This window comes from Rattus norvegicus, chromosome 4, assembly GCF_036323735.1.
Source record: "Rattus norvegicus strain BN/NHsdMcwi chromosome 4, GRCr8, whole genome shotgun sequence".
NCBI lineage: Eukaryota > Metazoa > Chordata > Mammalia > Rodentia > Muridae > Rattus > Rattus norvegicus.
Genome location: NC_086022.1, coordinates 124,434,209 through 124,446,583, shown reverse-complemented (window position 1 = coordinate 124,446,583; position 12,375 = coordinate 124,434,209). Strand labels below are relative to the sequence as shown.

Below are 12,375 nucleotides of genomic sequence, written 5' to 3'. Positions count from 1 at the left end.
ATGAGTTAGTCTAAGACATGAGACATAATCGAGCTTACTCTGTTTCTTCTACCTACTGCTCAGAGTTAAGTGGAAACAACTTAAAACCTCGAGTCAAAATTCAGTTGCAAAAATGTCTATGAATCGCCCCTATTAAGCTATTAAAAACAAGGAATCCTACAGTTCTAGGGATTGGAATTATCTCAACACATGACCAAATACAAACCTGCCCACTTCGCCTCTGTTGCAGCACAGGAACAGAGCAAATGTCTCTAGGTCACAGGTCACAAGGAGCCAGAGCCGGCATTCCCAGCTTATATGCTCATCTGGATTCAAGTGCTGGAGGCAACACATATTTACAATTGCCTTCCCTTCATCCATGATGGCCTATCAAGCTGTCGCTCTGTCCTGAAATAATGAATGCTGTTCAAACAGCTTCTGAGAAGACTGAGACACAGATGCCTGAGCAAGGGGCAGTGGGCGGCCTGCCCTGCTGAGTGATGGGCCAGGCTTTGAAGCAGATGGATGTTAAGGCACAGTGAACTGCCCAGCTAAGGCTGTCTGCATTGCAGCCCTTGTCTGTCCTATGACCACAGATAAGCTTTTGACTCTTTGCAGAGTAGCTTTTCCTTGTTTGTAAAATGAGCTGCATGAGGGCAAGAGAAGGAACAGCCTTAGAACTTGTCTAGAAACACATTTTGAAGTTCCCTGTGAGAATGAAAAGAAGTCACAAACTGCACAGAGACAGCCAGGGCCCTTCCTCACATGGCCAACATTCCCCTAAATAGCCCACTTTCAGGTCTTAGGCACTGGCACTCTCTACCACCCTGAGGATGTTCCTGATGCCACTCTCAACACAGAGCCTAACTGCATTTAGTCCAGTAAGCAGCAGTTCTGCAGTCTCTGCATCAGACTCTACTGTATCATGGAATGGCCTTGAGCAAGCCTTGTCACACATCTTTCTGCTGAGGCTCAAAGGTCCTTGACAACTTCAAATGCTCCATCTTTAAAAGTGAATTGCCCTTTCTCCTTTCCCCAAGCACTCCCAGAAGAACTGTCAAAACGAGCAGTACCTTCCTCCTGCTCACTAGCTCTGCCTGAGTTACCAAAACTTGCCCACCAACAGCAAATGATATAGGTGGACTTCAGCATTCACAGGCCCTCCACAGACATCCTTCTGGTTCAGTATCCTGCCTTCAGAGTTCCTATCAGGGCAGCCTTTTCACTGTTTACCACCATCTGTGGCTCTCCACCACAGCTCACTAGGGCTTAAAAACAGAAAACAAAACTCCACCTAATAGTAATCACTACAACTATCAGAATCGATAAATACTAATGCTTTTACAAGCTTTAAGTTTCAATTAGTTGAATCCCTGCAAGCACCCTATGAGGTTTAATTTACTTTATGGATGAAGAAAAGAGGCACAGTTCTGTTCATCCCAGGACTCCTCCGAGCCATGCAAGGGGCAGACTCAGGACTTGAATCCAGAATTCACATTTTGAATTGCTTGAGAATTCCATCTCCTTGCAGGACTTAAATGAGGACCTGCATGTTTCTTCCTTCATCCACAGTATAGCCTGCTCTTTAAGCCAGCAGCAGACACACAGCCTGTTTTCTGAGCACCTATGGTCTGACTGAACATTTTATCATTTTATGTACCATATGACCAAACTCTTCTCATCTTCAATCCCAACATTAGCTAAGACACTGATTTCAACTACTACCCTTCCCCTCATCCAGGTCCAAATCATTACATCAAGCTTTGATTCTATTTTTGCTGTTCATGGGATTCTCTTCCTTTCTGCTGTCAGCTCCTAGCCCAGGAACAGCTGTCTTACCAGGGACATTGCAGTGCCTCTCTAAAGTCCAGACTGGGCTTTGGCTCTAACATGAGCTACTATTGCCCCGTGGATTCTCCTTCTGGTCTTTCTGCTTCCAACAGCCATCTTTTAATGTCTGGCTAGCTTTTCCTCCTTAAACTGATCAGGACATTCACACTCTGCTCCCCAGGAGCAGTACAGATGAATCCCCAACACCCACAGCAGCTGCAATATTCTTGTTTACCTGTCCACACTCACTCACAACTGGCATGGTGACAGGAGGGAAAGCTTGATCAACCAACTGCATGATGTTCCATATGTTATAAAAACTGGTGTTTATCTTTATTATCCTTCTCTGGCTAAGACGACTAAAGTCTAAAGATTCAGCTGAGGGCCTAAATATAGGGTTCAAAAGACTCATGCTGGACTGCTCCTTCCTTAGTGGACCTTCAACTAGAGCAGGGTTGGTATAAATGGACCATATCAATAAATTGCATTTTGAACATTTCAAAGAAAAAAGCTTGTGCTGGCTAGTTTTATGTCACCTTGACACAAGCTAGATTTTTTTTTTTTGAAAGAGAAAACTTCAATTGAGAAAAATGTCTCCAAACATTAGTCTGTGGGAATGTCTATGAGGCATTTTCTTGACTGATGAGTGATGTGGCAGGGCCAGTCACTGTGGGTAGTACTACACTCTGGCCTGTGGTCCTGAGTGCTCTAAGCAAGCAGGTTGAGTAAGCCCTAGGTCCGTTCCTTGAGTTCCTGCCCTGACTTTCTTTGAAGGACTGTAACACAGAAGTGTAAGCTGGAATGCTCTCCAAGTGGCTTTGGTCAAGGTGTTTTATCACAGCAACAGAAACCCTAACTAGGACAAAGTCTCATGTACATCCTTATTTAAAACAGCAGACAGGCTTTATTTCTGTCTGTGCAACAAGACTAGCTATTTGTCATTGAGTGAGGCCAAGCTACATGTCTGACCACACATGATGGCGTACTCTTCTCCTCACTTCATCTGCTCCTCATAATCACCAAGTTAAACAGGTGGTGGAACTACAGCCTCAGAGCACTTCTTCCAATACACTCCCCTGGGACAGTATGCACACACTCTCAACCAACCAAATAAATACAGTGCTGGGACTAGCAATTACCTCAGTGCTTCTGCAACTCAGGCTTACAGCTTAACAGGAGTGTTAGTGTGGCACTTTGTCTACAGCTAAAACATTTTAAATGCTACCTTCCACAGGGCATTCGAATGGCTTTGTTCCCAGGTGGGTGATACTGTGGCCCTTCAGATGCTCTGCTCTAGTGAATGACTTGCCACAGCCTTCAACAGGGCAAGTGAACCTCCGGTCATCATCATGCTTCCTGAAACAAACAAGACAAAACAAAAAACATGAGCCTTTAGAGCAGAAACAGTAGGCTCCCTTCATTCAGAATGATCAATACATTTCAGATGTTTGTTCACACAGGGTTTGTTTAGCTGCCCCATAATCAGAAATTCTACTTTCATAGATAGGTGGCCCCAGAGCCAGAAATGGAACAATTAGTGCTACAATAATCTAGGAAGAGCTGAGCCCCAAAGGAGGAAATGAAGCACCGTGAACTGTTTAGAAGTCTCTATGGCCAGTGTTCTTTCCAAGCCACAGATGGCCAGAAAACACAAAGACAAACACACACACACAGAGTTTGGCAGCAGTGGGAAAGATCCCTCTTAAGTAAACTTGCAAACATTGTCTTTTTCTAGGTAATGCTTTCACTCTGAGCACCTCAGACCCCAGTCATACAACATACCCAGGCCACCCTGAGTCTGTACTACCAATGTTGGGGCTGTGACCAAGATGGAACATATCGAATGTCATGTGTACACAGACCCCCAGTTGTCATCATCACTGCTGGAAGTTTGCAAGAACATGAAGAAAAGCATTTCTACAACATTTAAAAGGGGGAAAAATGTAATTGTATTGACAGGATGTTAAGTAAAGCAAACAAACTTACACAGGAAACAACTGTTGTCAAGTGAGGAGACTCTTAGTGTTTTTCTTACGGTTTTCTGATTTTCTAAAATACTGACACTGAATTCCATCTTAAACTACTTGAAATCTGTACGTAATTCACTAAAAGTGGTCTGAGACACATAGTTCATGGGCTTACAAAACCTAAATGCCAAAATGTATGGTTGGTTTACCTTTTGTGTCTTAGAAGTTTGGACATACTGGTGAAGGTCCAGCCACAACTGTCTGAGTCACAAATAAATGGTCTCTCACCTTGTAAAAGAAAAAGATGACACAGCATAGCCATGAGCACAATAGCCCCCACAAAGCATGTGTCTACATGGTGGTACACAATGCAACCCCTACCTGTGTGACTTCGCAGGTGAATTTTCAGTCGGCAGGCTTTGTCATATTGTTTATTGCATCCAGGAAAGGAGCAGGAAAAGAGCTCTTGTTCCCTGAAGTGGGCTCGGTTATGGGAAAACAGGGCACTCACTGTGATGAATGTCTTCTCACAGCCTGAATGAAGAAAGCACAAGCTCAGCTCTCAGGACAAAAATCACACAGTACAGCTCACACTAACAACATCCTGTGGCAGTTCACAAGGAACAGACAAAGAAAGGCATGACTTGGAAACCATGTCTGCAAAGCTCTGTCCACTTATGCTGAGCTTCCTAGAAGGCATAGAAAGACCTGTTGCACATGCACATGCAACGCACAGGCCACCTGCTGCAGTGTGATGTAGAGATTAAGACGCTGTCTTCCAAAGATAGCATTTGCTGGCCAGTTCTGCAGACGACTCTGCAAAGACCAGGTTTGTCTTTGACAAACTCAGTTGGCAATTCTGTCTGAAACCCAAGAGAGCAGGACAAACTAACACTAACCATCAAGATTTAGTCGGGCATGGCTTTGCAGGGCTGCAACCATCCTACTAGCTCAGATTTTTCTGTCCCATTAGAGTGATAGTACATCCTCCACACCTTTTAATTCCCTCTAGCCTCTACGACTGACACCCCACATCCTACCATCTGGTTTCTCTTTCTATTTTACCCATTTATGCAAGTTGCTAGCTTCACTTCTGTTCTTACAGTCCCACCCTACCCCACCCTTCAGTCCAAGCAACCTACACCTCAACGATTTCTACATCAACACTCCTTTGACAAAATGTTTGGTCCTCAAATGGGGTGGAAAGTAAAAAGCTGAAAAATGTTTAGGAGCTATCTTTGCTGCAGCTCTTTCTCAGACTCTCTAAAATGTACTCACTGTAACTGTGAAGCACTACACAGCCCTGCATAAAAGTAACTGCCCAGGGACTCTCTGCCCCATCCAGAAATCCCCCTTTAGCCTCAAGCTTTGTTACTTAGGGAATATGTGATTAGGTTAATCCAAACATGAGCATTCTCTGCTTTAGCAACAGTCCTCACCACCCTATCAATAGGCAAGTTCTTTCGACTCTGTGATCTTTTCCTGAAGCGTACACCAATCCCACTGCCACTTCCTAGCTCATGTTGTCAAAAGAACCTCTTCTTGACTGGACACTTAATGGTGTTCCCCTGCTCCCTCTCCCAGCTTCTACGGAAGCCCAACTGATCAGCCAGCACAAGACCCTCAGGAGGACCTCACTCTACTCATAATATTGGGAAGGACAGGGGTCTGATTCAAAGCATGAGACGTCCTTGGGAGCTCTGTGTCCACTAATCAATGGGGCTTCCAGAGAGGTTGAAGAGGGACTAGGGAAGCATCGATGTGTGGTTATTTCCTCAGTATTTTAAGGTGGCATATTTCAATTTATGTGTCTTGGATCTCTGACTCCTCTGGTATTGTTGAACGAAATAGATTGAGAAAAATAAAGCCCTGACTCTGAGAAGTAGTCACTTTCAATGGAAGCACCTTAACAAAGGTTTGCAGCCTCCCCACGGAAAGCGTGTGACTATGCATTCCACTTCGCTGGTGGAATCCAGGGCTTCATATCTAACTACTTGAAAGGAACCTCCACACAAACTTGTGAGTGCTTTTTGCTCGATTCTCATTTAAATCAAGGCATACTGTCCACCCCCCGCCCCCGCGCAAACTCTGCCCAAACAGCGACATTGAGCTTGGCCCTTGGGTTCAGACATCGCCGGGTCTCACCCGCCCCCCGCAGGTCCGTGGCTCCAGCTTACCAGGGAAATCACACTTGTAGGGTCGCTCGGGCTCGAAGTGGCTGCGCTGGTGGGAGTTGAGCTTGGCGTGTGTGGGGAAGCGCTCGGCGCATACCTCGCACTTGAACAAACTCTCCTGCTCGTGGCCCTTCATGTGCGCCTTGAGGTTGTAGACTGTGGTGAACTTCTTGCCGCAGCCGCCCACCGGGCAGCTAAAAGGACGCAGCTTGTCATGGGACTGCAGGTGCCGTTTGAGCTTGTAGGAGGTGGTGAAGGCCCAGCCACAGCCATCCAGCGGGCACTTGAAGGGACGCCGGCCCTGGAGGCTGCCGTGCGTCAGCAGGTGCACCTTCAACTGGTGCTTCTTGGCGAAGCTCAGCGCGCACTGCGGCTCGGGACAGCGGTAGGCCGGAGAGCCAGCGCTGGCGGCCACCGGCCCGCGGCGGGACGCAGCAGCGCTCGAGGGCTCCAGGCCCGGGGTGGTCGCGGGATGCAGGCCCTGGGTGGCTGGCGCGGGGGCGGCGGCCAGCGTGAAGACGCCGCGGTCGAAGCGCACCAGGAGGTCCTGGTTGTGGATGGTGACGGTGCCTGCCAGAGCTGCGCCGGGGGCGGCGGCCGGGACCTGTTCCGTGGGGCTCGCGCCGGAGTCGGGCTCGGTCTCCTCCTGTTCATGGGTGTCGGCCGCGCGCGGCACTTCCAGCAGTACCACGAAGGAGTCGCCGCCGTCTTCCGGGGGCGGCGGGCTGGGCCCCGGGGCCTCCTCTTGACGCGGCCCGGGCCCGCCATCTTCCGGGCTCCTCAGCAGCAGCAGGCGGCGGCGCCCGGGACCAGCACCGAGGGACGGCCCCGTTCCGCGGCGAAGTCGGCTTGGGCCACCGCCATGTTGGTCTCCGCGCGTGGCTGGGGCAGCGAGCACGGCCGGGAGGTCCATCTTAGGCCCAGCTGAGGCGTCTGAGCCGCAGCCACCGGAGAAGAGCGGCCCAGCCCTGCCAGGCATGCGCGCGACACCTAGGGTCCGCCCCCCGGGAGTCTCTGTCAAAGCTAAGCGTAGAGTACAGCCCAGAGTCGCATCTCGAGCTGCGCGTGCGCGAGGGCCGTGGGCGTGGGCGTGGCGCGCGAGGGCTGTCGGGACAGTAGTCACGAGGGAGCCGGGGGGTGGGGCAGGGGCGGGGCCTCCAAGTTGACTGTGTTTTGCTTTGAGTCCCAACCTGGAAAAAGAGGTTCTTCAGCTTTTGGCTCCTACTTTTACATCTGGGTAGCGCAAAGGATTGAAAGCAGATTGCATTTTCTAAGAGTTCCTGTGCCCTCCATGCTTTGAAAATACAAGTTAATTTAATGCGTGATTGCCAGGTGTAAGGAAACAGGTCAAGGTTACCTGCGGTCACATGGTCCAGAACTGGCACTCAGGCTTTGAACCTCTCTACTTTGCTTCTCATCTTCTCTATGACCTCGCTGAAGAGCGCGCAGACCTGGTTTGCCCTGTAGCAGGTCCTGATGGGATACCTACCTAAACCACTAAAGGCATTCCGTGACTCCTTGATACATGTCAGCCTTCTAAATTATGAGTTGTTCCCTGAACTCCACAACCCTACTTGTCTCATATGGATTTATCTGGAATCATACCACTCCTGTCATCACAACTCAAATTCAAACTTATTTCACTCCTAGGTTCTCAAATAACCAAGGGACTCGTCTTCACCCCCCTTTTAACCAACTGTCTCCCTCCTTGCACCCAGTTCGCATCCCCCTTCCCTGTTTTCTGTAGGGCGGGCTTTAGTCTTATAAAAGTGCAAATACGATTAAAATCTTGCCAACCTGCCTTTTGCACCTACACTGGTTTACCCCCATTTTCCACCAATCTGCTCCTTAAAATGCAAGGGTATGTCCCTCCCCTCTCTGCATCTACCCTAAGAGGGCTGGAAATATGTCTACGCAAAACTACATGCATGCTTATAGTAATCTTTGTTGGAACAACTCCCAAGAGGAAACAATGCAAGTGTTCATCCTCAGAGTTTTGCAAGTTCTGTCATGACCAAACCTATAAAAAATATTTCAGCCACAAAAGATGATGTGTTATAATAATGCCACATATATTAGAAGCCTTAGAAGCGCTAAGTTATACAGACAGTAGATTAGTGGCTGCTGGTAGCTACAGAGAGATGGAGAATTAGGGCTAGCTTCTCATAGGGTTTGGTTCCCCGAGAAGCAAAAGTTTTTGGCATTGAAAGTGTTGCTTGAACAACACATCCAATATACAAAAGCTACTGACAACAAGTAACAGCAATGACACCTCTGTATGTTTCTATTAAAATACGTTTAAAAACAAACACAGAAGTAGGAAGAGAACATTTGTCTGTGAAAGCACCTTACTTGTCTGTGTATGTGCGTACACACTCTCTGATGGTTTGTATATGCTCAGCCCAGAGAGTGGCACTATTAGAAAGTGTGGCCCCATTGGAGTAGGTGTGTCACTGTGGGTGTGGGCTATATGACCTTCACCATAGCTGCCTGGAAATCAGTCTTCCACTAGCAGCCTTCAGACGAAGATGTAGAACTCTCAGCTCCTCCTGCACCATGCCTACCTGGATGCCATCATGCTCCCACCTTGATGATAATGAACTGAACCTCTGAACCTGTAAGTTAGCCCCAATCAAATGTTGTCTTTATAAGAGTTGCCTTGGTCGCTGTGTCTGCTTATAGTAATAAAACCCTAACGAAGACAGAAGTTGGTATCAGGGACTGGGGTATTCCTGGAATAGGCCTAACCATGCTTTTGTTTGGAAGAATGTGGATTTTGGGACTTTGGATTTGGAAAGGCATGGCATGTTTTAAATGGGGCTTAATGGGCTATCCCAGTAGGAATACGGAGGATTTTGTTGCTGTGATTGAGTTCAACTGTGCAGTCCTGGCCCAAGAGGTTTCAGTGGAGAAGAACTTCAGAATGTGGCCTAGAGACTGTTTTTGTAGTATTTTGGTGAAGAATATAACTGCTTTTTGCCTTTGTCTCAAGAGTCTGCCTGAGACTAAGGTGATGATACTCAGATTAATTGCATTGACAAAGTCTCAGAAATGCCCATTATAGACTTTGTTCTCTGGTTAAGTCTCATGAAGAGTGTTTTGAATAAGCATAGCAAGCTTAGAAAGGAAAAATACAAAATAGATGGTTTGAGTATTAAAGGGGCACCAGGAAGCGAAATGAAAATAAAAATTTTTTTCTAGAGAAATCCTCAATGATACCTCTGTGGTGAGGTGGAGAAAGGGGCTTTTAGTCCACTGTGGTTTTCCTTTGGCACTATGGAGTTTGTAGTGAGGTGTATGTGTGTGCGTGATCACCACGCACTCGCATATGGAGGTTGGGAGGACAACTTAATAGTTCACTCCTCCCACCATGTAGGTTGGGGGTTTAGCTCAGGCCATTGGGCATGGTAGAAGGAGCCTTTAAGCACCGATCCATCTCAATGTCTCTAGTGAGTGTCTTAGATCACAAGTAAGTATTTTAGGAATTAAATTCTAGATTTAGAAATTATTTTCCTACTACTGAAAATGTTTTGATAGTTCCTTAAAAACTTAAATATAAAATTAATAATGTGATCCCCACAGTGTTCTAGATGCAGACCCAAGAGCTGAAAGCAGGGCCTTGGGTAAACACATGTACATCTGGCTCACAGCAGGATTTACAGGAACCCACAAGCCCTTCAATGGCTGAAGGGTCCATCATATGGAGTTGGTGGAAGGGCATTCTGCTACATACTGCCACATGGACATGACAATGGGTGAGTAAGCCAGTCACAGAAGAATAAGCACTATGTGACTCTACATCTGAGGACTCTGGAGCACACAGTACAATAGGGTGAGAGTAAGCTGATGAATACCAGGGGCTGGGGAGGGGGCAGTGCCAACTTGGGTGATGAAAAGCTCTTAGACCTGGGTGGGGACTGCTGCATAGCACTATGGGGTGCTTCAGGCCACTGAGTTGCATTCTGGAAAGTGCTTGTGTGAAGTGGAAACCTAAGGGTTCTTTGAAAAGTCAGTTGTGTTGGATGGTGCTTTGCTGGGGGCAAACATGTGAAGGAGTGTTTTCCTGAAGTGGACATAGGTGAAAGACTAAGATAGACTTGTATAGGAACGTTTGACTAACACAGACACAGGTGAAAAGATGTTCTGTTAAAATAAGTATGTGAAAGGACATTTAATGACAGATTCTTTGCTAACAATACACATGTATTGGTATGCCTTACTTTGCATAGTTGAGTGGCATTTGTCAGAACTCTATAGAGAGAAATGCACCAAAAAACGTTTGGTGGTGTTCTGTGGTTTCTTGAAGCTTCTACAGACTCAGAATGCTTGACAGAGTAATGTCAGCTGAGACAGACCCACATGCTAAGGCAAAACCCATGGAGGACATGTGATATTTAGAGGGTATAAATAGGATTCGACAGACAGTGACCGAGGCTGAGGTAGGCTTGCTTATAGAGTTAGCTGTGCAATGCTTGTTGGTCTTGAGTCTTTGCTGATCTTTGATTCCCTGAGCGAGGTACAGCTGAGAACTTTTTCTGGCATCCCTCTGGGTCCCTCCTAATGACTCATGCCAAGACTGAGGCCTGGCTTTCTCTCTGCTAGGTAATGCCACTGCTGCTGATTCATGTTTGCTATCCCAACTCTACTGAACTGGACTGCTTGTGTATTCATACAGTGTTTGTGAGTGGATCGAGCTGCTGCTGCTGATCTGTGAACTAAACTGCCGATTTCCAGACAACACAGATTTGAGCTGCTCCGAAGAACTTTCTAAACAGCTGCATTTCTTTTCCACTACCTCTGGAGGGTGGTGGGATAAAAGGGACGTTAAAGCATTTAAGAACCATCATTAAAAATAGGCATTTAAAAAATTAAAGTTACAGTTGTGTGTTTTTCTACAGTGCAAGAAAAAATGTGTTGGAAAGCAGTGGATAGCATGTGGACAATATTCTCTTCTGTGTCCTCTGTCTTTTCAAGAGTGTCTTGGTAATTTTTAGGACACCTGTCATCGGGTGGATTCAAGCTCTTGGGTTTGCCAGGAGTTGTCTCGCCTGCTCTGCACTGTACATTCTCCTCTGTGGTTTGTCTAGGCCTCCTAACTCAGGTCTCCTGCTACCTTCTGATGGACCTCACCCTCTTTTAGGAACACTGTTTTTCTTCTACTCCTTCCAAGTTGGGATGCTTAGGTCCTGGCTCCAGCAAGGATCAGGAAAGCCACTGTGCTTTTCAGGCAGAGAGATGACACACTGTTGCTGCATTTTGCAAGGATTTCCACTGGAGTATAATTAGGCTGAGAATGGAGGCAGGGAACCTATATAGAGGCCAATGGGAAATCTGAGCAAGAGTGGCCTCATGGGCAATAGAGGAAGTCAATCAGATAAGGGCCCATTCCATACTACCCAAGGTAGACTGAGCCCTGCCTATCCACACTACTGTGTTGGGGGACATTTCAATATCATCTCACAAGATGGCAGCTTGTTTTTAATACTACTACATGTACTTAATTTTATTTTACCCTGTGTGTGTGTGTGTGTGTGTGTGTGTGTGTGTGTGTGTACATTAAATATGTGTGAGGAACAAAGTCTGAAGGAAAGGGCATCTAGAGACTGCCACACATGGGGATCCATCCCACATGCAGTTACCAAACCCAGTTACTATTGGGGATGCCAAGAGGTGTATGCTGACAGGAGCCTGATATAACTGTCTCCTGAGAGGCTCAGCCAGAGCCTGACAGATACAGAGGCAGATGCTTGCAGCCAACCATTGGACTGAGAACGGGGTCCCCAATGGAGGAGTTAGAGAAAAGACTAAGGTAGTTGAAGGGGTTTGCAACCCCATAGGAAGAACAACAATATCAACCAACCAGATACCCCAGAGCTCCCTGGGACTAAACCAGCAACCAAAGAGTAAACATGGAGCAACCCATGGCTCCAGCTGCATCTGTAGCAGAGGATGGGCCTCGTTGGGCATCAAAGGGAGGAGAGGACATTGGTCCTGTGAAGGCTGGATGCTCCAGTGTAGGGGAATGCCAGGGTCGGGAGGCAGGGGCAGTAGGTGGGTGGGGGAGCATCCTCATGGAGGCAGGGGGTGGGGGATGGGATGGGGGGTTTCTGGAGGGCAAACCTGGAAAGGGGATAACATTTGAAATGTAAATAAAGAAAATATCCAGTAAAAGAAACAACAAAGAAAAAAAAGAAGACAAAAAACAAAACAAAACCAAAACAAACAAACACACACACACACACACACACACACAAAACCCCAAAAGTAAATATGTGTTCTACCACTGAGCCTCCACCAGTCTCTATAAGAATTACATTTTTTATAAATAAACATGGTCTTGGCTTTTAGGGGGAAAATGGAATAGGCCTAGCCTAAACCTATATGTAATTTTAGTCTCATTATATTGCAGTTACACTTATATGAAA

The 12,375-nt window shown here is 46.9% G+C and overlaps 1 protein-coding gene and 1 long non-coding RNA gene across 2 annotated transcripts in view; one reads left to right on the top strand and one right to left on the bottom strand.

Moving 5' to 3' along the window:
- Positions 1 to 7,024, bottom strand: part of Zxdc (ZXD family zinc finger C) — a 32,135-nt gene extending 25,111 nt beyond the window's left edge. The window contains exons 1-4 of the mRNA XM_002729395.7: positions 5,954 to 7,024; positions 4,158 to 4,310; positions 3,986 to 4,064; positions 3,035 to 3,165 (exon numbers count right to left, since the gene is read on the bottom strand). Coding sequence (XP_002729441.4) covers positions 3,035 to 3,165; positions 3,986 to 4,064; positions 4,158 to 4,310; positions 5,954 to 6,929 — 1,339 coding nt within the window. The 5' untranslated portion in view covers positions 6,930 to 7,024. The remainder of the gene's footprint in view (positions 1 to 3,034; positions 3,166 to 3,985; positions 4,065 to 4,157; positions 4,311 to 5,953) is intronic.
- Positions 7,012 to 10,823, top strand: LOC134486812 (uncharacterized). The gene is made up of 3 exons (XR_010066208.1): positions 7,012 to 8,567; positions 9,533 to 9,705; positions 10,626 to 10,823. It is a non-coding gene; the product is annotated as an uncharacterized LOC134486812 (long non-coding RNA).
- Positions 10,824 to 12,375: the final 1,552 nt, after the last annotated feature.